Source organism: Ambystoma mexicanum, chromosome 3q, assembly GCF_040938575.1.
Source record: "Ambystoma mexicanum isolate Mex_15411 chromosome 3q, UKY_AmexF1_1, whole genome shotgun sequence".
NCBI classification, from domain to species: Eukaryota; Metazoa; Chordata; class Amphibia; order Caudata; family Ambystomatidae; genus Ambystoma; species Ambystoma mexicanum.
The window spans coordinates 153736020-153761129 of NC_090926.1; the positions used below are offsets into that span (position 1 = coordinate 153736020).

At 49.2% G+C, this 25110-nt stretch overlaps 1 protein-coding gene across 1 annotated transcript in view; it reads right to left on the reverse strand.

The window, feature by feature from the left end:
* CTDSP2 (CTD small phosphatase 2) overlaps positions 1 to 25110 on the reverse strand; it is a 214395-nt gene that overhangs the window by 46827 nt on the left and 142458 nt on the right. The window contains exons 3-7 of the mRNA XM_069653364.1: positions 20959 to 20997; positions 19846 to 19947; positions 13473 to 13529; positions 6375 to 6467; positions 3753 to 3938 (exon numbers count right to left, since the gene is read on the reverse strand). Of these exons, the coding sequence (XP_069509465.1) occupies positions 3753 to 3938; positions 6375 to 6467; positions 13473 to 13529; positions 19846 to 19947; positions 20959 to 20997 (477 nt within the window). The remainder of the gene's footprint in view (positions 1 to 3752; positions 3939 to 6374; positions 6468 to 13472; positions 13530 to 19845; positions 19948 to 20958; positions 20998 to 25110) is intronic.

A 25110-nucleotide genomic window follows, 5' to 3' on the forward strand; every position in this document is an offset into this window, starting at 1 on the left:
TGTGGTCAACCAAGTCAAAGCCTGCCGAGGGATCCAGGAGTAGGAGGAGTGAGGACTTGCCTTTGTCCATGGCTTCGAGTAGTTGGTTCTTTAGATCAAGTAATGCTCACTCTGTGCTGCGAAGAGGGTGGAAGCCAGATTGCCTTTTTCCAAGGATGTTGTGAGCTTCTAGGTAAGAATGAATCTGTAGATAAGCAGCAGCCTTGTCCAGAATGTTCAACAGGAATGGCACAGTGGTGATTGGACGGTAATTTGGGGAGTCAGGGTCCAGGGTGGGTTTCTTTAAAAGAGGCCAGACCCAAGAGGCTCTTTACCCATTGCCAACAGCCAGCCTCCCCCCTCTTATGGAATAGTCTACTGGTGATTGCGCCTAAAGACCCCACTGTCTAGTTCTTCTTGGATCATTCCAATGCTTCACCCACTTTGGTCTTTCTGCTGTCTCGACTCCATTTACACTGGTCTTGATCATGGTGTCCGATGCAAGTTGACCCTCTTGTAAAAATGTGCCCATTTATCCGATTTTCTCTTAGAAATGTATATATATTTGTGAAAGTGTGTTTGTACGTTCGGGGTTGGCTCCAGCCCCATAACAGTTGGTGGCCCAAGGTCGGCATATCAGTTTGGTGTGTACTGGCAATGGTGAACTCTGACCAAGCCCATCAATTTGCCCTGTACAGGCTGGGGCCTGGCCCTATGCAATTAGTATCACCGATTTCAGGAGATTTGCCGATTTTGTGATTTTTCAAAAACAGGAAGTTATGACACAATAAAACATACACAAGGCTATAGCAGACCTCCACGTGCACGTCAGTTACAGACCCATGCAATGCCGGGTGATACCGCTAGTGCCTTTATAAAAGGCTAACTTTTTTCCTATTTTAACAGTCGTACCTTGCTAGTAATATTATGGCAATGAGTCTGGTTTATGTGGGATGTAGTGCATGCTTTCTGACCCAGTGCATGAATGCATCTGCTTTGCTTATCTGTACATGCCTCTTTAAGAGGACAGCGGATTGCCACTGCTTCCCTCTTGCTGTGGTGACCATTATGAAGTCATCTCACAGGGAAGAATGGGATCCGGTGGTGCTGAGATAGGATTTCTGATCCTCAAATAACAGGTCCTGTAGTTGACAATGCTAGAATTGTATGCTTAAGATGCTTTATAACCGGTTCCATAAGGTGCATTAAATGTGACAGGGTTTGGTTAATCAAACCCTTAAGCAAAAATCACCATCCTCTTCTAGTATATTGATTTTAAAACATGAGGAAATGGGGTCTGGGCATCGTTTGGAAACAATGACAGTAGCGTCTGTACCATCTGGAGCGTTCATAATGAAGTAGTCCCAGAGACTCAGTTTAGTCTTGAAATTAATCTTCCTCCTCTCCATTCTATGCAATTGGCTTACTGCTCATCTGTAGTTGGGGTCGGGGGGGGGGTTGAGTAACACTAGTATGTTCATTATCAGCCTGTCTCCTTATCCTTATGTATCCTTTACTTCATTAGGATATTCACATTTCTTCTGTTCCTCTACTAACAGCTGTTTGGTGTCTGCAGGTAAGGGCAAAAGCAGCAACGGACAACTCCCCGTTAGACTATTTCCAGAACTCTGCTCAAGCCAGGACTTTGCCGTGCTTGCACTTCACCCGACTTTTGACTCCACACATAGGGATCTGTCGACCAAGAGATTCTCCATTCAATGCAGACCTGTTATTAACTTGAATAACTAAGGACAATCCCGGTTTTCGAGCCCGATAAGTGACTTTTGGTTGCCTTTACACCTATTCTAGACCAACTCAGAACTTATACCAGCTCTTTGCCAGACAGACTCCTCCTGTCGCGCACTCGCCTACCCTCTCCCGCTTGGGCTGAACCTTTCCTCTACATTCCACACTTGCCCGCTTCTTTTACCCTCGATCATACACTTTGACTTTGAAACCTTCCTCCTTGTACTCTTCTCCTCCCCTTCTCCGATAGCCTGCAGCCACAACTGGGCCTAACTTCTTCTACCTCACTCCCCACAACTCTATATTTCCGACACTCTCATTCCCCCAGGATCTCCAACCCCCGATTAACCCCCCTCACCTACACAACACTTGCTCCTCTTCCCCCACCTTACTTTACTCCTTCATTTCCTATGCAACAGGTTTTCCTACTTCCCTAAACACTGACTCTAATAATCCTCAACTTCCACTTCTTGATGTCACAGAAACCTGGATCTCCCCTCATGATTCTGCTACTCTGTGGCTCCCCACAATCACAAATACCTTCTCCCACTTTCGCTGTCCTGATGGAAAGGGCAGTGGAATGGGGTTCCTCGTCAATTTGGCCCTCATCACTGGCCCCATGACCCGCTCAGACATCACCTACTCCTCTTTTGAATATGCCACTATTCAACTTCTCCCTCCCACTCCTCAAAGTTCTGCCGCTCTACAGACACCCCTTCCCCAAACTCCTTCCCTGACAAGAATCTTTTATCCAGAGTTACTTCCCACTGACATCCCCATTGTCATGCTGGGTGAATAGAAATCCCAAGCCTTCTTCAGCCCTCTGCCTACAGCGCAACTCCATCCTATCCACAACCAGCCAAAGCACTCTGGTGGGAACTCTTGAACTGGTCTTTCTCTTTCCTCCTCGGACCTGTGCATTGGCATTATTCCGGTATTTTCCGTGGAACGTGCATTTTATGACCATCTCTATTCACTTAGGACTCCTTCGGACTAAGGTTAACCTGCATATGCACATTCCCACACCTGGGAGCCCCTGATCATATCAATGATCCAGAACCTAAAAACGAACTTGCTCTGTGATATACAACCACAAAACAAATCCCAGACCCCAACCCTTCACCTAGCCTACATTCCATTGCTGCCCTCACCTCTGCACAAATCCTCCTACTTCAAAAACCTAATCTCTTCCCTCAGAAACTTTTATCTTCCTTTCAAGCTTTGTTCACACCTCCCTAGCCAATATTCTTGACCTCCTCCCCTTTGCTAATGGCTTTTCCTCTAAAATGCATGACACTCACAGCCCACTACTTCTCCCCTACTGAATTAGCAACAACCCTTCACAGTGCCACACAGCCCAGCCCTCCATTTCAATGGCAACTATTTTACGGGAGGTCGTTTGTCGGGTCACGGCGTAGCCAAGAGCCGTTGTTTCAGACAAAATTGGTTTCTCTCAGCACCAAGGCTAGAAAGACAGGGTGCCAATAGCAATGGTGCAGACTGTTAATGCACAGGGTCCTGGCATTAAGGACCTCACGAATTAGGCCCTGGGCCATTACCGGCCAGGAACAGTCCATTATTGCTTAATTGGCAGTTAGAACACTGCTAAACCAGTGGTTATTTACCAGGTTCTGAGAAACTGGATTGGTTGAATATTCCCTCAAGATCCAAAATATCAGTCTTCCCTCTGAGAAACAAAGTGCCTGCAATTCTCCCTTTACTTCCCTTGTGCTACTTTTTGACTTTCTTTTTTCTGGACAGTGAAAGTGGCTATTGGAAGCTGTTAAACGCTGCAAGCTACTTGGTTGAGTGCAAGAACATGCCTTCTCAGGCTCTCCACAGCATCCTTGATAAACTGTGAGCAACGCTAGGTTTTTCCCCCTTTGGTCTCGCGTTCATTCAAATTCTAGAAATTACCCGGAGCTCAAAATACTCGGTACATTCTGCTTCCCACCCACGTGGGCACATGGTTCATCTTTCCATGCACATATGTGGAGTGTGTTACGTTTTGTGCCACTTGTACTTACTGCATTCTCAGGATGAAAGATGTAGGATGCAGGGGAGTTATCCAGGATGATTGTCTTTTTCAAATCTCTCCCCAAGCGACTAAGATCTTTGACATAGCAGCCCTGATGAAAGACACAGGATTCCCTGAAGAGACGCGACCGGAACACTCCACGTTTGTCCAGGAGGTCTGTCACTGGGTCAGCATACTGGGAAGGCAAAAAGTCAACACGATTTAATTTTGTTATGATCTCCACTGGAAGAAATGGAAGTTCACTACTCTTGATCCGGACGGGGAGGAACAATTGGAAGGACACTTTAGAGCACACCCCTTGAGAGCAGCCTCCATCTACCAAGATCTATGACTTGGTCAAGCTTTCCTACATACTGAAGAGAGGGTCCTAAAATAGCCCCTTCTCAACCAAATTCATGGCAGGACGAAGAGCCAGAAATACTCGCAACCACCCATCTTATTTCAGACTAATCCTGAGTGCACTAATGATTGACAAGTACAGTGAAAGGTATCCTCTCAGTCAGGCGTACAGACCGAATACAAGTCTTCAAAGGTATAGGAGAAGAACCAGAGATCGTGGACAGAAACACCTATATGGACAGTCTCCACTAAGCACCAAGAAGCCACGATGCCGACGTCATTAGTGACCCCACGACGTACAAGCGTTAGTCACGAAGTACACACACACACACACACACACACACACACACATACATGGACCATGCTTTTATTGTTTTTTCATTAGCCAAATACAGTAATGCAGAACCGCAAGGACCAAAAGATCCTGATCAAGCTTGCAGATGCTTAAACGCAAACAACTCTATGGAACTACAGGGATATAGGGAACCTGATAGGACCATGTGTGACTTAACATATAGAGTACCTAGAATAGCATGAACATGTAGAAATCATATTATACATCTAAGGAAAATTACAGAAGGCCCAAAAGCCACAGAGCTGTAGATGGAGGGAGCCGATTCAGGCTGCACAAAGCACGAAGCAGGCTCGCAGCCAAGGTCCGAGATACGCGGACACATTCCAATCTCTAAACGACAAGGGAACCAGCTACAGAAAAACAGAATAATTCCTCATAAATGCAAGCTGAAGAGATGATTTTTTGATCTCCAAGCACGTGCTACAGTCAGATGAGACAATTGACATTCGCCAGTAGTCGGAAAGCAGAGCTGATCCCAGCAAACAGACGCAGGTGGCAATAATGTTAAAACGGAAGGAGCGCAATCTCAATTGGCAAAGGTGGTACACACAAGTTACAATACAGACACAATTGTTCACATCACCTTGAAGAGGTGCACAGCGGGCTGAGAACCGAATCAAGTCCCAGGCCTGGGGAGATCAGCCCTAACCAATCAAAGCTTAGAAATTCTGGGGTGGGTGGCAAGGGGCATGGACCAATGGTAAGCCCATTACTCTGCAACAATGTAGTAGTTTCTTGGGGACAGGACAGGCCAGCCACCTGACATGCAATGACCAGTAGAAAAACCTCTATATGTAATAGTGCTCTTAATCCCCAATGATGCTAGGTTTTTCGGGGAAGTGCTTAGGAGATGACGCCACACATGCACAAAACTGGCCTGTGTGCCAGGGAGAGCTGAGATGTACTGCAGGATTCCCATATTCTTGTATTTATCCCTGTTTTTATTTGTAATAAAGCGCAGTTCTAACTTGCCCTTAGCTGAATCCTCTGTTTATTCTGGCAGGGGTGTTGGGCCCTCGAAGTCAGGCAGACCCCCAGTCATCCTCTGGCATACCTGGGAGTCCCACCCAACAATACAATAAGACCCCTGGATGTTTGATAAATCATGGATTTCCCATGCCATTTATTGAAGGGTTACAAAGATATTACATATAAAATAAAAGAAATTCAAGGCAGACATCCTCTAAACTGCGTATTTTTTCCCCCAATTTACTTGAAAATCTTTGAGGTTCTGAAGTAATGTGCTGTGTAATTTAAGGATTTCAAGAAGCTAATGTTAATCAGGAGCCCGTCTGCTGCTGTGGTGCCTCGAGGGTCAATGTATGAATTAACGTGGTTACAGTGCCAAGTGACAGCCAGGAAGCTGAAGAGGAATTGCAATTAAATGGCATCCCCAGCGAGGGAGCAGACAAGGGAGGTAGAGGACATGGTGCAATAACCAGACCATAATGCCCCTCCTCAGCAGCACAGATGGGTTCAAGCCGAGAGCACCTCACGCTTCGGAATGGAGGGAGGCCCGTGCACTAGATCTTGCTGCCACGTATAGACCAGGCCCCCAACTAGAAGATGGTGAGAAACAGGAGTTTCAATAGGCATAGGTCTGTGTTTACCAAAACACAAACACATAGCACCCCTCCTCCCCAATAACCCCCCCCCCTTCCCACCGCCACCCTGGACACCCCCTGCCACAGTTCTTAGACCACTGCTCTAGAAGAAGGAGAATCCCCTACCCAAATTAGAGGCAAGTTCTAAAAGGACACCCCTCTAGCCGGCACCGAATTAAGACTCGGGCACATGCACTGGAAACCAAAGGGGCAGGCGGTGTAACATGTCCACACATAGACCCAGTAGACCTGTTCCATCACATGACGAGCGATCACAGGAGAGCAGCCTCCCCTGAACAGCTCTTCCACTTACCTTTGCAAGGCTGGCAGTGAACAGGACACACTCGAACAGTTCTCCCATCCGTCGCAGGAACTCATCTACATAAGGCCTCTTTAAAACATACACCTGCGGAGGAAGGAACAGCAATAAGCACAAGGCTGGCAAGACCGCACTGCCGGCCGGACACGCAGCACGAGGACGATGTGGCCACATGCAGGATGCGAAGGAAGGTTCACATGGCGACAAACACTTTTGAATTTCTTCTCGTCTCCCGCCAAACTACACTTTATCGCCCACATTATCTATCACAACTAGAACGGGGAGCCAGCAGAAGAATTTAGAGCACTTTCAATCTCCCCCTTTTTGGAAGGGGATCGCCTTACTGAGAAAACTCACAGCCATAGGTTTTCGTTTCATACCCCCACCCCAACAAAATTATATATTTTGACTTGTCCGTGGTGACTGGTACCCATAGGTACAAGACATCGCACAAGCCGGTCAATGTCCCATGTCACCCAAACGATTGCATGTGGAACTTCAAGCAGGTCGCTTTTGCAGGCGCTGATCCTCGGCCACATAAGCATACGCAGGTGAACAGCTGCCCAGAAGCCCCCCCCCACATCAAAAACGAGAAGTTCTTTAGAAGTTTAAACATGAGCCCGGCAGGGGATATAAAGGATGATGGTCTGATAGCTCAGTGAGTTACTGTGCTGCTGCTGAAGCAGACACCACTAGGTCATCATGGGTGTGAATCTGTATAGGCGGATACATTGAATGAATAGCTTTAGTGTGGATGGTCTGACACCAGTGCGTTAACTTCCAGCGGGGTGTAGCCCCAGGATTTCTGTAGCCAGTGTTGCATATTAGAAATAAAATAAAGAGGTGCCATAAATGAGGCTGGCGTGCTGGACCACGCTGCATAACGCCATGCATTTACATGTGTCCTGTGCAGTGCAGAAAACCGCACACCTTCTGAGAGCACATCATTTTGGGTGGTTGGGGGGGGGATATAAAGAATTGCACCCTAGAAGCTTCTCTGACTGGAAGACATCAAGAGGACTCACGTCCCAAAATCCCTGTAAACCCAACACATGCAGCCATTTGTAGAACCTCTCTCAAAACCATGCGGATATGATATAGTGCCTTGCATGGAGTGGATATCCCAAAGCGCTGCAGAATAGTGTAAGCAAAAACAGATGTCATTGATTTACACCAAAACCGGGGTGGTTGAAAAAGGGACGGGCGGCAAGGGGCGCCGGCTCGAATGGGCAAATGTCGGCAGAACAAAGGTTTTCATGGAGGTCCTAGATCAAACCATTCACGTCACAGCGTCAGAGGTCGCCCATTCAAAATCTGACACCCCTGAACGTCTAACTTACTCAAGCCCTCTGAGCCAACGCTAGTTTTAGTTAGGGTACCCATGTTGGAAATCGTACAATACTACGAGTGGACCTTGGAAAGAACTACTGCTTCAGATCAAAGAATACACCCAGTGAAGTCCAAAGAACTACTGCTGGACACTTACTACCACAAGCACTCACGCCCTACTACTACCGGAGCTTTCAGAGTGCAGAAACTGCAGGCATTTGGTAAGCATGTGTCATGTTCTGATCAATGCTGTGCAGAAGTCGCATCAAAACTCTCACATAGGACGTTACTGGTGTATGAGATGCGTGTGTGGTGAGGCAGCGCAAGAGGAACCACCACATGTGGAGTGGGGGGGTTGAGGGGGTGGGGAGAGCTCAACGCATGGGCCACCCCCTTGCAGGAAAAAGTATCTGAAATGCAGGGTGGCAAAGACAAGGGGCATTAATTGAACGGGCACTGCCAATGGCGCCTAGAGGGCCAGGGGTGGTCTGTGGGCAGCAAGAGAAGACGGACAACCACAGATTGAAGATCCCGAGCAGCAGTAGCAGTGCCAACGCGTCTGCAGCTCCAAGAGAAGGGGGCCAAGAAGGCCCCCTGCCACACACGAGCCAGTGGCTGCATCACGGGGCCATTCCACCAATACCACAGGCAAAGGTGCAGCTAGAATCGCATACGCGGTGGCCCTTAGTGTGCACGCGAGCCTAGAGCAGGGGTCTCCCTGAAATAAGGAAGAAAGTGTTCCTTTATCGGGTTGGGCTTTTGTGTGCCGACTCGGGGTCGGCCCAAGTTTGAACCCCCAGAGGCTACTTTTCCTGGCATTATAAATTACAGACGCTGCCCTTACCCAATTACATGCAACTCATTCCATCGACTGTGGGGATGAAAGGCAGCAATGACCCGGACACAATTATAACAAGCATTGGCAATGGCAACAGTTTTGGCTTTTGTGAAAACAGGGGAAAGGCATTTGCCAGGTATTGCCGTAATGATACTAATTAGACATTAAAGGCAGCGGCCGTAAAATGGCGCAGGTACCTGGGCATCTCAGAGCAGTGCCTATCTAGTACCTATACACAAGCCAAAATAGTTGGCTTTGCTAATGCTTGTTTTTACCAGGACTTCAGTGAAGGACACACATACTGCTTATAAATCAAGGTGCAATGGCAGACCTGGCTAAGACATTTTTGTTACATCAGTAGAACTTTACAGCACCGATTAAACCATTAACGTGCATTAGAAGTATGCTTTGAAAAAACCCTGCCAGGAACTTCGAGTGCAGGGTTTGATTTTAAGGCTTGATCAATTTAGCTCAAAGAGATGTCAGGAGGATGTAGTTTGAGCTAGGAGGGGCAGGAAGTGGGCAGGAACGGCCACAGGGTTTAGCATGGTTATGGGCAGTCAATGGGTGGATAGCCATACAACCCTTACAAGTATTGTTGGTGTTCCCCCTCATATGCTCCAACTCTCCCTAGCTGTACTCCCGATGCATTCATTTTGGCTTGTAGCCAAAAATAATAGCCAAAAAACCCTTGTGGTACCTGTATTCGGTTATCTACATATATGTAAACGTGGCGCTCCTTCATTAACCACCGCCGCCACAGCTCCGACAATGATTGCCTATATATTCTCCACCTTTTTATAAAGCGAGCCAGATCTTGGTAGCTAGCTTTGAAGTTCGTAAACCACAATCCTGCACACCATGCCCGGCAGACACACCACTGGCCACCTCGCATGCCCAACTGCTTCATTCACGCCCTTTCATAGAAAAGCTGACCCAGAGCTCGGAGAGCGGGCCCGGAAGTCCTGGCACTGCGTCCCAGTGCAGCGGATGCGTTAGAGGCCTGGAAGCACCAGGATGCTGGATTGTTTCACACCCAACACGAGACAACTCGATATCCTGCCCAAGGAGCTGGACTGCTTTGCAGACGTGGCAACACTCCAGAAAAGCGTGGGTAATAAAGTCACACGAGTGCATTCCTTTTACACAGGCAAGCAGCTTCTTGTTATGCAGAACTTTAAACTCAACAAAATAAGTAAGGCATTTCTTGCGCATAAAACAAGCAAGCAAACTTGCACCCCCAGTAGCCGCCAGGAACAGCTCAGTATGCAGCGGCAACGAGGGCAGGGTTTGCCCCACACTCGGCCTACGCCACTGATGAAAGAGGGTTTGCCTTTTGGAATGCTTCCATTAATTTAAGAAGGGAAATAAAAGGAAGAGGAACCCATGCAGGAAGTTAGGGCAGCACATTGACTTCGAACATGGGAAGAGAAAGGGAACAGAAAGGGGAAGGGAAAAGGGAAAGGGAAAGGGAAAAGAAAAGGGAAAAGAAGGGAAAGGGAAAAGAAAAGGGAAAAGAAGGGAAAGGGAAAAGGAAGGCAGGCAGGCAGGCAGGCAGGCAGGAAGGAAGGCTTGCAGTCCCGGAAGGAAGGAAGGAAGGAAGGCTTGCACTCCCGGAAGGAAGGAAGGAAGGAAGGCTTGCACTCCCGGAAGGAAGGAAGGAAGGAAGGAAGGAAGGAAGGAAGGCTTGCACTCCCGGAAGGAAGGAAGGAAGGAAGGAAGGCTTGCACTCCCGGAAGGAAGGAAGGAAGGAAGGAAGGAAGGCTTGCACTCCCGGAAGGAAGGAAGGAAGGAAGGAAGGAAGGCTTGCACTCCCGGAAGGAAGGAAGGAAGGAAGGAAGGAAGGCTTGCACTCCCGGAAGGAAGGAAGGAAGGAAGGAAGGAAGGAAGGAAGGCTTGCACTCCCGGAAGGAAGGAAGGAAGGAAGGAAGGAAGGAAGGAAGGCTTGCACTCCCGGAAGGAAGGAAGGAAGGAAGGAAGGAAGGAAGGAAGGAAGGAAGGAAGGAAGGCTTGCACTCCCGGAAGGAAGGAAGGAAGGAAGGAAGGAAGGCTTGCACTCCCGGAAGGAAGGAAGGAAGGAAGGAAGGAAGGAAGGCTTGCACTCCCGGAAGGAAGGAAGGAAGGAAGGAAGGAAGGAAGGAAGGAAGGAAGGAAGGAAGGAAGGAAGGAAGGAAGGAAGGAAGGAAGGAAGGAAGGAAGGAAGGAAGGAAGGAAGGAAGGAAGGAAGGAAGGCTTGCAGTCCCGGAAGGAAGGAAGGAAGGCTTGCAGTCCCGGAAGGAAGGAAGGAAGTAAGCAAGGAAGGAAGAAAGGAAGGAAGGCTTGCAGTCCCGGAAGGAAGGAAGGAAGGAAGCAAGCAAGGAAGGCTTGCAGTCCCGGAAGGAAGGAAGCAAGGAAGGAAGCAAGGAAGGAAGGCTTGCAGTCCCGGAAGGAAGGAAGGAAGGAAAGAAGGAAAGAAGGAAGGAAGGAAGGAAGGAAGGAAGGAAGGAAGGAAGGAAGGAAAGAAGGAAAGAAGGAAAGAAGGAAAGAAGGAAAGAAGGAAAGAAGGAAGGAAGGAAGGAAGGAAGGAAGGAAGACTTGCAAGATTTGCAGTCCCGGAAGGAAGGAAGGAAGAAAGGAAGGACGGAAGAAAGGAAGACTTGCAAGATTTGCAGTCCCGGAAGGAAGGAAGGAAGAAAGGAAGGACGGAAGAAAGGAAGACTTGCAAGATTTGCAGTCCCGGAAGGAAGGAAGGACGGAAGAAAGGAAGACTTGCAAGATTTGCAGTCCCGGAAGGAAGGAAGGACGGAAGGAAGACTTGCAAGATTTGCAGTCCCGGAAGGAAGGAAGGAAGGAAGACTTGCAAGATTTGCAGTCCCGGAAAGAAGGAAGGAAGAAAGGAAGACTTGCAAGATTTGCAGTCCCGGAAGAAAGGAAGGAAGGAAGGAAGGAAGGAAGGAAGGAAGGAAGGAAGGAAGGAAGGAAGGAAGGAAGGAAGGAAGGAAGGAAGGAAGGAAGGAAGGAAGGAAGGAAGGAAGGAAGGAAGGAAGGAAGGAAGGAAGGAAGGAAGGAAGGAAGGTTGGTTTGGCCAATCCAAGCTGGTCAATGGTTGGAAGGGGTATTGAGAAGTCGAAGGAGAGATCAGTGGGGGCAGAGCATTGGGTCAAGACAAGAGACCCGGGTAATGGATGAGGGCCAAAACATAAAGAAAGCCAGGAGTCACACTCTACTGTGGTGGGACTATAAAGGCCAACAAGGAAAGCAGGTCTGGCAATCAACCAAGGGCAGATGGAGAAGAAAAAAATCAGATGTGATCCGAAAGCCAAATGATCAAAGTCCAGGATGGTCAGAAGCCACTACTGAGGCGCTCTGGACCTACAAAGTGACGTTCCACTACTTTCGGGAAAACTTAACCTTGGCCACGACCTTTACTAAAGTGGAACATTTGGACTCCGAACAGAGACCTTTATCACACATTTTTGATCAATGTTCCGTTTCCCTGGGACCGCCTGCAATGTTGTTGGGGAACCCTTCTCATGTTCTTGGGGCTTACCATCCCCAGCCCATCCTGGAGGACTGTGCGCTTTGGTCCGTTACAGCCTGTAAATCCTACTGAAGCACAGTTGTCCGTAGCTTCCCGGAGCTGGGTTAACACAATAAATACCCTTTATAAAATATGTACATTTTCATGGGTACAAATAAACCATCGACTTACAAAATCCCTTACATGCATACTAGTAACTGACATTTCAGAAACCAGGAGAAAATGCTGAATCACTGTTCTCCGGGCAGGGGTTTTGGATTTCGGTGTCCTCACGGTATAGGTGTCGACCCTGCAGCACTGCGATTTGACTTGGAGACAGCGGAGGAATCCCGCCATCGCACTCAAGCTTCGACTGTCGTACAGAAGCTGCCTCCTGAAACAAGTAATCGAGAATAAGCCGCACTGCGAGGAAACAGCCTATCCTGGATTACTTGAAGCAGGCCACAGCCACTTCTAGGTCCTCTTGGTCACGCCGGTGAGCATACACGTGTTCCAAGAAGGGGTGGGGGCCAAGGGGTGGGGGCCAAGGAGTACAGGAGAGGGGAGAAAACAGAAGGGCGGTGGAAAGAAGAGGAAAGCATCTTCTGACAGCAAAGAGGAAAATCATAATTGAACTCACAAAAGAGGTTTTAAAAATTAAACATTTATCAGGCTAAAAGACATTCCTCACATGGCAGGAGCTAGGCATAGACAATAGGATGACATCCCTGCTACCTAGTGCAACAAAGCAGCTCTGCATGATAGGCCACCGTCATTGTGACACTTCCAAAAAGTTGGTTCTCCAAAGTATTTGCTGGCCCTCTGTCGTGCTAGCCGGCATCTTTAGTCGCCCTGTGGTGGCCACCTAACACTCTAGCTATGAAGTTGCATTTAAAAAAAAAAAAAAAACTCCTTGCCACTCGCTAATAAAGGCCACTCTGCGGCCATCGCACCTGCGCTTCAAGGACCAGGAGAGAGCTCCTTCTGAGACCAGCTAGGCATGGCCTACAGGAACTACCCCATGCAGGGGTGCTTGCTGGGATTTGCAGTCGCACCAGTTAAATTCAAGGCAATTTGGTGATCCCCTTTCAAGGTAAAAATGGGAATAGACTCCCCTGCTTTTTCGGGCCCTCATTTTGAGACTGGTTCACTTACGGGTAGGGTGGAGCATGGAGGCCTTTCTCGGTCTGGCTTGCTTGTCTGACTTGCTGAGAGTGCCTTACCGTCTCTTCACGGGACAGCATGGTTGAAATCCTCTGGTCCGCTTTACTAGTTCTAATCAAAACGCTGGGCAGCATTTCTGAGACCTGCACACCCAATTGGCAGGGAACACTGCATGCTGTCCCCACCCACTAGGAATATGCATGCATGGCCATACAAGATTACCGAAATGTAAGACAGCAACAAGAAAATCATCTGCCCTTACCTGATGTGTTGTACCTTCTATTTCTACAGGCACAATGAAGTCAGCATTGCTGATTGGCTGAAAAGCAAACAAACAGACCAATCAAAACAGGCGTATGAGAGACGAGGCAGCGCGCATGAACAATACCTATTGTTATGGAGAGGTTCGAATCCATAGGTTGCAAGGCAACCAACTACCTGATCTAACATTGCGCACACCAATTTCCCTCCTCAAAAAGTAAACGCTACCCTAAAAAGCAAGCCCTCTTCGTGCATGGCCATGCGGACAGCTAGCCCTGTAACATCAGAGGGATCCAGCCTTCTCTGTAATTGTGAGTTTTAATGTGTAGGTTTTACTATTCTATTTGGACTTAAATATTTTCCAGAATACATTTACTGTAACAACTCGAGCAGCTTGATAATCAACGCCTACTTTTTCCAAAGCCAGAAGAAAAACAAGTTACAATAACAGACGCAACCACTAGATGGCAGGATATGCAAAGCATGTGACCTACAGAAAAACGCAACAAATGTACCCGACCCTGTACACTCCTAGTGTGGTTTGCAGAAGTCACATGTGACTTCTCAGCTGATGACGCTTCAGTTAAGAGTGTGAAAATGCAGGAATATTTTCTCCTTGCATCTAGGTGGAATACAGTAAGTTTCAGTCATTGGTGCGTATGGAACACATCGGATAAGCCTTTACTGTTAGAGTGAGTTGTGACAAATGTAATCACGGCAATTTAGGCCCGTGGGCATTATGCGCACAAAAAGCTTCCCGGCTTAATCCCCATCAGACAGATCGGTCAAATGTAAACAATCTGTGGGCATTCTTATGTTCCCAAAATGCTTTTGGATTGTATGCCAGGCAGCCAGGACCTCTCCTTGAGGTCATGTTTGATCCCCACGTTACTTGCACAGAAGGGACCACCTCTGTGTGCACACGGGCCCCTCTGTGAAATTGTTCTCATTTTCAGTAGGTGGTGGAAAAGCAAAGAGTAAAATATAAGCATTTCACCTTCACTCTTTTTTCCAACCACAGAAGTGGAAATGCTGCCTACAAAGTACCCCTTTGCAGGCAGCATTTACAATGGACGGCTTTTATCAGGTTGTAATTTCAGATGCATTCAATAGGAATTCATCGCATTAATGCAAGCAGGAAAACACATGCTGGCGTTAATGTACCTGCTTTTTGTATCGCAAGGTGGGAAACGGAGGCAGGCACCACATGTCTGACAGCACCTAGTAGGCTGCTCACGTGACCAGGCCCTGCCACTCAGTTGCTCGACTCGCCACCTACTTAAATCGGCCCTTTTTAGGTGTACTCATCATCGGCGTCCTCAGAAAGGGTCTCACAAAGGCAATTAAATCTCCTGTTTGTGCCTCTGGATATGGCCGATGGGGTCAAGGGCCTGACTGCTATCCTGCATTTCATCTACAAACTTATCGCTAGTACTGCTACTCACCAAAAGACATCACCATGTGTCTCCTCCCTACACAGCCCATCCCGCACTCTCACTAGGGTTCAAATGGCCAAGTGCCCCGGGCAGCCCAGCAAGCTACCCTAGCGAACGTCATCAATATTGCCCTTGCCCCCATCCACCACCCACGTACTACATGCACATGCACTCACATGTTGATCGATGCTCGCTCATACTTCAGATCAAGGACCTCCTCTCATACAACCATGATGCCCTGTTCTCAATGGTTTACCCCATCGTCCCCACGTGTTTTCGATGTCCTCCTGCCCCCAAGGCTACTGCATTTAACATGCCGAGCAGCCAGAAAAGGCAGGAGGCAGAGTGGCGATCATCCAAAGGAGTGATTGGCCATGCTCCATCATCCCCTCTCCGAGGACAAGCTCATTGGAATCACTCGCCTGCCAGTTCCTGTAAATGGAATCCATCACCTTCCACCTCATCTACAGACCCCCTCACATGAGTGACTCTGCAGACATCTGCAACTTACTCTCCCCTACCAAATTAGCACATTCAAATAATGTCTCTGTACTTTTAACATCCCCAAACCGCAGGCTGACAACCACACTCGAAGCATGCTTTTCGCACTGACCGCTTCCATGGACCTTAGCAAAATGTGCTCTGCGCCACACACAACAAAGGCAACACCATGACTTAACTTCACATCATCCGCTGTACAGCAGACCCTATCCCACTCGACTGGTCTGACCACGCCGCCATCCCATTATCAGTCACCACACCTCCTAAATGACTATTAGTCAGGGTTCCGCCCCAAAAAGACAGCCACCATCCAGGTGGTGGATGATGCTCTCCGAATAATGGATAATGGCGACTCATGCCTCCTCGTCCTCTCTGCTGCAATCGGCACTGTCGACCATCGCATCCTTCTCTCCCTCCTTGCTGACAGGATGGGATTCTCTGGCACTTTCATTAATTGGTTTACATCCGACATCTCAGACACCAGGCTGTCCAGATGAACTCTGCAGGAGACCTGGAGTCAGTTAGAACACAGAGTCCCCCAAGGATCCATCCTCTCACCCAATCCTTGTTAACCATTACATGGAGCCTCTGGGCACTCTCCTCAAAGATCCCAATATAGCCATCAACCAACATGCAGACGATACTCAGTTATACACAAGAGTAAATTGCGTATAGGACATCATTTGTCTCTGCAAATACCTAACCATCATCCAGTCCTGGATGTCGACTGCCTACCTCAAACTCAACTCATCCAAGACTGAATTCGTCCTCATTGGACCACCCGCTAAACAACAACTTATCCAACAAAGACTCACTGATATGCGCCTAGAATGAATTTATCCACAACTCGGACTCCGCGAAACCCGTAGCTTTCACCATTGATAGAAATCTGTCCTTCCAGAAAAACATAGCCAAGAAGGCATATTAGCCTGGCTCAGAATCTGTAACCTTCAAAAAATCAAAACCTTCATCCTACCGCAGGACTTCTGGAGCATAGTGCAGGCCCTTGTGGTCTCACACATTGATGAGGGAAATGCTCTCCTGACAGGGCTCCCAGCTGCTCACTTGGCTCCCGTAAAAGTAGTCCACTAGGCTGCAGCATTCTTAAAATGGGAACATGAAAATGTGACCGAATTACCCCCATCCTACATTCACTTCCACTCCAAGCCAGGATACTGTTGAAGACTACATGCATCATCTACAAAGCAGTCACGAGTAGCACACCAACGTACCTGGTGTCCAAGCTCCACATAACTAGTGGCACATGCTCCAAATTGACCAACTGGGTTGAATCACAACCTGTCCGCAAAGAGGACCCGCAAACAAGACTTCTCTTGTCATGCACCCACCTTCTATAACTCCATCCCGGTGTGGTCTCGGAACGCCCCCACAATTCTGCATTTTCGCAAATCTCTCAAGACATGGCTCTTCCAACAACACATGACCAAGGACTAATTCCAATGGACACACATATCGATGCACAGACCTCACAGTACGCCGCTACTGTTAAAAGAAGGCAACCTAAAATGTCGACTACCCATACTGTACAGCCCTCTGCTGCACTCAAGCTAGATCTGTGCCTTAAACAATGAAATGTCTGCCCTGTTCCCCAACTCCACCATACAAATGCACCAAAATAAGGCAAATTGAAAGAAAATGGCGGTAATAACATTTACTGTCATTTTTTCCGATCTGCTTAACGGTGAATTGGACCCCCCATACCTACCGCCGCCCACCCCCCCCCCCGCCACTATTTATTCCACTTTGTTTTTTATGCGATTTACTCTTTGAATGGTTTAGGTACTGACTGAGGGTTTTATTAATCACCAACGATTTACAAAACAGAGCCAAAAAGACAGATTTACAACATGCAGACTGGGTTGAAACAAGCCAACTTGAGACCATGGCGAGTGATCCGAAGTAAACGTTTGCAGGGTCTTATGATTTATTTAATTTTGACTGTCATGCCACCCCATCCCTGCCATTGTCATGTGCATAATCATGCTACAGCACGCAATAGCGGCTGGTATGTTTCGGCACCAAGGACCACGTGCTGCTGCTGCTGCTGCTGGCCGCCTGGTTTCTACGCTGCGTGAAAGATGCAAGGAGTGCTCAAAAACTTTCATCTTTCACCTAGTGCAGTGCGCGCCCGCAGCAAAATGACCATGAGCGTGCGTGGTGGCCCTGGGGAGTCTGGGGCGCAGCATGCGCTTCTTTGGGGACCTTTGTGGGGCCCCCCTCAATTTTTGTTACGCCACGGGTTATCAGAGTGTCTGCAAACGGATGGGGCCGAAGGAGAAGTGTAGCGGTACATTAATGGCCAAGTCCATTTGTCACGTTTAAGACTCTCCAGTGACTGAACGTCTACTTCTTTCCGGGGCTTAGTGAGGCCAGAGGTTTCTCTGGCGCAGCTGTATTTTGGTAGCAATCGTATAGGTCTCAAAAGATAATTTTCGAATGAAAAACATTTAAAGCAGGTGGACCCACCATCATTCTGAAAAAACTGTAAAGTGTGATGGGTGCCCCCACTGCCAGTCCCAACATGGCATGCCGACCTTGGCCTCCGATTGACCTGGCCGACGCCATGGAGCGCTGTCGGCACATGATGCTTCCCACAGGGAGCAAGGGCGGCATCCTTAAACCCCCAAAACTGAATGAGGCAGCGAAGGCAGGATGAGCAACCATTCATTTACTTTGTGTCCCATATTTTGAGGCTGAACAGAACCTGAACAATGTCTTCCAATGGTAGATCCAAGAGTAGACGTGCAGTCCTAGGTGGTCCCATTGCTTCTCACTAAAGTGATGACACCCCATGCCCTGGACCAGGGGCCTTGGCAGTCATTCCCCAAGTGTGAAGTGCTAAATGGACGACAGAGGACACTACACCTTCCCAAAGGGTCCACCGCAGCTGTCCTCAGGTTTAATGAACGAACCCTTTCACAACTACGACTGAACACCCACCACACACAGGGGGAACACCCACTTCACAAAACGTCAAGCCTGCGATTCCCAGTGCAGTTTAAGAAGCACGTTTGGGAAGTTTAATCTGCACAAGGAATGGCATTCCCAGCTGTAATGTGGCACGTGTTTATGCCCTGCAAAGGCTTCCTAGATCTCCCAATGGCCACTTAAAGGGGAGTGTGAGAGCATGTAAAAGCAGTGGCAGGTGGACATTTCCAGGCCATGTCTTTCAAGCTACAAAACGGAAAACTGTTTTCAGTAAGTTCATTTTTGAGTGCTTATTTTTAAGGGGCCCTTGCCTTATGCAACAAAAGTAATGGTGAATTATTGAGTAATTCATAACCAACTGCTCTGATGTCACGGCAGGGTGACACCGTGTTTTCTCCTCCAGGTGTTTTTTCTCCTTTTTGGCTTTGCTGTGGGGTCGGGGGGGGTAGGGGGGACCTGGTAGTTGCATATAATCCCCTCATGCCTCCCATCCATAAACCCTACAAAGCTGCCCATGCGACGCAGTAGGGGCGGAGCAAGTATGCAAGGGGACCCAACACAGCACCCTGAGAGGACACCCTTCAACTGAGTTCCACGTGACCCCACAAACTGCAGCTTCACGCCTGTTGGCTTCTCAGTTATCACACAGAACCCCCTCCGTGGAACACACCCCTGCAGTTGATCCCCACCATCTAGAATTGTAAAAGGTCCACATGCCTCTCGACCAGACATGCGCTACTGCACTGCCTCGGCGGTAATGCAGGGTGAATGCCCAGTTCAGTTGCTCAAAAGCGGGACTGAGAAAAACGCCCTCCACTCATAGGGTTAGAGGGGGGGCGCGTGTGGTGCTCAGGGTTCTTCCCACTTTCAGACCATGATGCCCGTTTATTCATTTTATTAATATCTTGATTTTCCAAAACACCCAATCTTACATTGCAGTGTGTCCTACCGGTGCCACAGATGGGGTGACCAGACGTCCCAGGGAATAGGGTTCTCTGTCCCCCTTTCTCATGGTTATTTTTCCACTGGAAAATGCAGTGGTCCCTGTTTTTGGTAGTATGTCTTCATGGTTGGCAGGCAGGAATGCACAATCACACACAGAAGAAAGGCTGCATTTTACAAATTAAGACAGTGGTAGTTTGTGATAAATGAATTATAATATGTGTCGATTCCACCAGTAAATACAAACCTTCTCCTCCAACCGCTACTGAAGTGCAGTGCCTTTGAGTTAGTCCTACTTTTATGTTAGTTGCCCACTCTAGGTTTTTTACTTGTTAAATGAGGTCCCTCTAGCCACAGAGCAGTTACTATCGATCGAGACTTCACGTTTCCACTCGCGTTTTCTACAACCAGTCACTCGTTGGCACGGTCAGTTCCGGCATACAGATTAGTCCTGCTTCTCACCCATAACAGATCCAAAAAGAAAAGGAAGCGCCCCTCCCTGCGATCAGCGACCCTAAACGCGAGCAGTCAAAGGGCGATAGTCACCTTGAAGGAGCTGTGGACGAGGGTCTCGTCCAGGTCGATCACCACGCAGATCTTGCCCAGGTCCTGCTGGATCACCTCGGGGAGCAGACAGGTACCTGGAATCTAAAATGACACGGGTCGGTACCACTCGTCACCCAAACAACATCATGCCAAGTTTGCCACCTGCAAGGCCAAACGCTGGGTCCACGCCCTCGTGTTGAGCAATTCTAACATTATATTATACACATTTGGTGAGCAAGGCCCCATTGAACGTACTTTTGTAACAGAAAAATCTTCCGCCTGCCAATCACTTGTCGGTTACTTATTCATGGGGAGCAGTCCGGTGCTCGCGCACACAGAAGCAGCAGTGTTCCGGGTTCCCAGCTCCTTAGGAAACCACTACCTCAGACACGTTGGTTAACACTCAGCCCACTCTGCCCTGGGAAGGGGGCAGCCGTGTAGAGGCTCCCTCTCCACTGACCTCCAGTGCCCCGAGGCAGGATAAGATTGCAGCTACTCCCAATGTACTGTGTGGCATGCTGCATGTATAGTCAGGTGGCGTCTTGAATTGCACAAGCCTCTTCAGCCACCAAAACTATCAGTACAACAACAAGATCAGACGATATGTATAAATGTGTCATGCATGTTGCTGATGGCCCATAGTGTCCCCCTGCCCACCGGTGGGATATGCCAGGACAGCCGCTCAGGCGGGAGCCTAGCAATTACAGTTTTAAAGGCTTGGGAAATATGCAGAAAGCAGAGAAGCCTTGGGCATTATAGGGAGATACTCCTCAAGTGGTGCAGAAAGAGCCTGCGGACCCAACTCTAAGGGCCCGAGTCCCCGAGGGGCCACAGGCAGTTTGGCTGACTAAGACATGTATGTGTGGATTGCAAAACATGTTGAAATGCCTTAAAATGAGTGTCCAGCAATATAGCAAGTCTCATGGCCTCACTAACCCGCCTTATTCTCCCCACTGCCCCCCCCCCACCCAGAAGGCAGGCAGAGCATGGCACTCTATGGCTTAGGGCCCGTTTCTTCTGCATATTTAAGGAACATGGTAGGGGTGCGCTGTACTCGGAGCCAGAAATAGCAAACTTTCTATCCGTATGCAACAGAAAACATTGGTTGCTCACCTGGTAAAACTGGTACTGGAGGCACTGCAACAAGTCCGACTAGAACAAAGATAAAAAGAACAAATTAGATGCTATATTTTAGTCAACAGACCCATTCAAGCGGCACCAAACAGAGCAAATCGGTGACCAAAACAAGCAACAGCCTAGAGTATGGCTTTGCCAAATAAGGAGGGACCAAACCAACCCGCTAACACCAACACATAGGCCACATGAAATGCACATTCCTGCCTCACTAATAGAACAGAATTCCAGAGGCTTGTGCCTTATGTTGAGAATGCTCAGTCTCCAAGGAGCCCATTACACACACTGGATTGGGTATTCTGGAAAATGCGCACCGGCCCTTACAAACCAGTGAATTCAATTTGTATTTTTCATGTTTGAAAAATAGGAAATCAAGCTTATTAGAAACACGGTGCATCAGGTGAACAGCAGAAATGGGAGCATTCCCCTCCAGTGGGGGCTTTACCAAAATAACAGCTATAAGTCGACACATAAACCTGGTGGTGGCGATGGGGAAAGAGGAACATGGGATGAGACTGTACAGACCAACAAAATAGTGATAATATATAATTACATAGAGTTGTGTACCGGCTGGAAGACACTGAGAGGCTGATGCCAAGTGAGAATTCACATGATCCCTCCACAGAGGGAGGCTATGTCTTGCAGGCCAGGACTGTAGGGATGCTCTTGCTCTCAGAGGGCAGGAGATGCCAGCAGTAAGGGGCAATGTGGGCAAAGAAAGCTTGGCAAAGTGAAGGCTAGCCCAGGAACTGCGAGGGCCAGAAGTGGGTCATCTGTGGAGGCACAAGTTGGATGTGCCTGCTGTGGGGAGGAGGGGCGCTGGGGGAGGGGTGGTGAAAGAAACAGAATTGCATTTCAATTAGCAGCAAGCAAAACAGGTCTGTACCTGGTGGATAGATGGGCGGGGGGGCCTTTACATGGATACTCGCTTCCAGGGTGCGAGACGATTGTCATTTGTTACGAGACTTATAACACAAGTGTGATATTGCTTATTGTCATTATTTTCAGGAATAATACATGCGAGTTGAAGTACGACTTGGGGAGGGGGTCGGTGGGTCGCGACTACAGTAGTAGCGGTAATTTCTTTCTCACAGATTCCTCAACGGCTGCCAAAAAATATATACATAATATTGACACGCCTACATCTACTCTTAAAGGTGCTTAGTGTATTCCCTTATAGAATTCTTACTGACACGTATCTGGCTGCAAGGGTCCTGTTCCGGCAGGAAGTTGATGGCATCCAGTGCTCTGGTGTATGCGTCGTCCCTCCACTCCCCCTCTAAAATGGCCCTATTGGCACGCCTCAAAGTACACACTACAAAGCAGAAATGCAAACACTGCACAGGCAAGCCTTTGCTATGCACGTCCCATAGAGCTACAGGGAGCGCTTATCACTTTAGTTTCATCTAATGCGAGGAGTGGCAAGCCCTCACATGGGGAATTTCCCAGAAATCATTGCACCATAATCCGTCCTCCTCCAATCAAGGCACTGCATAGTTCCACTGGCATAGCATTGATAAAGCAAGACCATGGGGCTTTAAATGTAGGTTCATGGAATGGATAGCGCTCAGGACATATAAACACATCTCGGCGCAATAAATTGCAGACAACTTGAGCCCTTTTAGAGGAGCAAAAGGAACAAGTTACTTACCTGTAACTGTTGTTCTCCAGCATGGGTCTGGCATGGATTCACATGCTCATGAATATTCCCCGTCGTCAGGCTGGGAATCCTCGGTAAAGTATCAGTTTCGTTTCTGATCTGTCTTTCGTAGTAGTAACCAATCACTGATCTCTGCGTCATACTGACCACAGCCAATGACTGCCCTCTACCTAAGCCCCGCCTCCGGCAGCCATCCTCAGATTTGGTAGCACGTAAAGTGGCAGTATGACCAAGTGAAGAGCCGCAGAGGGGTAGGCGGGAGGGTTCGCATGTGAATCCATGCCAGACCCATGCTGGAGAACAACAGTTACAGGTAAGTAACTTGTTCCTTCTCCAGCATGGGGTCTGGCATGGATTCACATGCTCATGAATAAAGAATACATAGCAGTACACGCATGCGCAACCACGGGAGGTGGCAAAGGCTCAACATTAAGCATTACATCAAACTCAACATTAAGCAAATCTTACCTCCTCACCAGGCTCACCTTAGGCGAACAGGTTGCGCAGCACTGCTTGGCCGACCCTGGACTCCTCCCTGGAATCCCGATCGACGCAGTAGAATTTCGTGAAGGTGTGCGTCGACCTCCACGTAGCAGCCCTGCAGATGTCCAGCAAGGGCACACCAGATAGGAACACCGTGGTAGCTGCGATCGCTCTGGTGGAATGGGCTTGGACGGCCAGGCAGGGGTCGGTTTGCCAACCGATGACAGTACATGATACAGCCGGAGAGCCATCTGGAAATGGAAGCCTTCGAGAGAGCCTTCCCCTGATTGACAGGTCCAAAGTTCACAAAGAGTTGTGACGTCTTCCGAAAACCCTTCGTGCGGTCCACGTAGAACTTCATCGCTCTAGCCACATCCAGCGAGTGCAGAGTCCTCTCAGCCGGCGACGAAGGCGACGGGAAGAAAACAGGCAACACCAAGGGTTCGTTGAGGTGGAAGTCCGACGGCACCTTGGGCATGAAGGAGGGGTGCGTCCTGAGCACTACCCTCGTGTCGTGAAAAGTCAAGTACGGGGCCTTGCAGGAAAGGGCCTGGATCTCTCCCACCCGTCGTGCGAGGTGATGGCCACAAGAAACGCTGTTTTCCACGACAAGAACTTCAACGGGGCCGAGTGCAGAGGCTCGAACGGAGGTCCCATGAGCTTGGTCAGCACCACGTTGAGCTCCCACGCCGGGGCCGGAGCCTTCACCGGCGGGAACCATCTGAACAGTCCCTTCATGAACTCTTTCACCAGACGATGAGACCACAAGGACGCCCGCCCCATGGTTCTGGTGTATCGGGAGATCGCAGCAAGATGAAACTTGATGGACGCGTGCGCCAGTCCAGCTTTGGCCAGCATCAGTAGGTACGGCAGTACTTGGGGAGCCGTAATCCGCAGAGGGTTAATCTTCTGTGCGTGGCACCAGACAGAGAACCTCTTCCATTTGTGTCCGTAGCATTTAAGAGTTGAGGACACCCTGGCCTTTGCAAGAACCTCTCTGCAGTCGGCCGGTATGTCGTATCCTCCAAACTCTAACGCTGCAGGAGCCAGGCCTGCAAGTTCAGCGACTTCGGGTCGTGATGGAGGATGGCGCCTCCTTCCCTGGAGAGCAGATCCGCGTCCACTGGCAGCTTGATTGACGGGGACGCTGACAAATCCAGAAGATCCGGGAACCATATCTGCCTCTGCCACGCAGGTGCGACGAGGATCATCCTGCACCAGGACCTCTTGATCTGGTTGATGAGCCGGATCAGCAATGGCAATGGAGGGAACGCGTATAGGAACAGGCCCTCCCAGCTGAACGACCCAGGGGAACGAGAAAGCATCGCCCATGCTCCTCGGCTGGGGAAACCTGCTGGCGAACCTCCGGCACTTGGAGTTCGCCGTCGTCGCGAACAGATCGATCTGGGGTGTGCCCCACCGTCGGAAGAGGCGGTCCACTAGATCCTGTCGTAGTTCCCACTCGTGGCACGAGCGCAGCTCCCTGCTGAGTGAGTCGGCGATGGTGTTTTTTATTCCTGCCAGATGAAACGGCACCAGAAACATCCTTTGGGCGACGGCCCAATGCCACAGATCCTGCGCCTCCCTGGACAGGGCTGGGGACCTGGTTCCGCCCGTTTCCTGATGTAGAACATGGTGGTGGTGTTGTCGTTGAAGATCCTCACCACCTTGCCCTCGAGGGACGGAAGGAAGGACCTGAGGGCCCAAAACACTGCACGGAGCTCCAGGACGTTGATATGGAGGGCCTTCTCCGTCGGGAGCCAAAGGCCTCTCGCGTGCAGATTCTCGGTGTGCGCGCCCCACCCTTCCAGGGAGGCATCCGTGGTCACTGTCTCCTGGTGGCCGGGGGTCTGGAAGTCCATGCCCGCCGTCAGATGTGCGCGGGTGCCCCACCACCGGATCGCTCGTCGGAAACTCTCGTCGAGTGTGATCCTATCCTCGAAGCTGCCCGTCGTCTCTATCCAGCGCGCGTCCAGGAACTCCTGCAA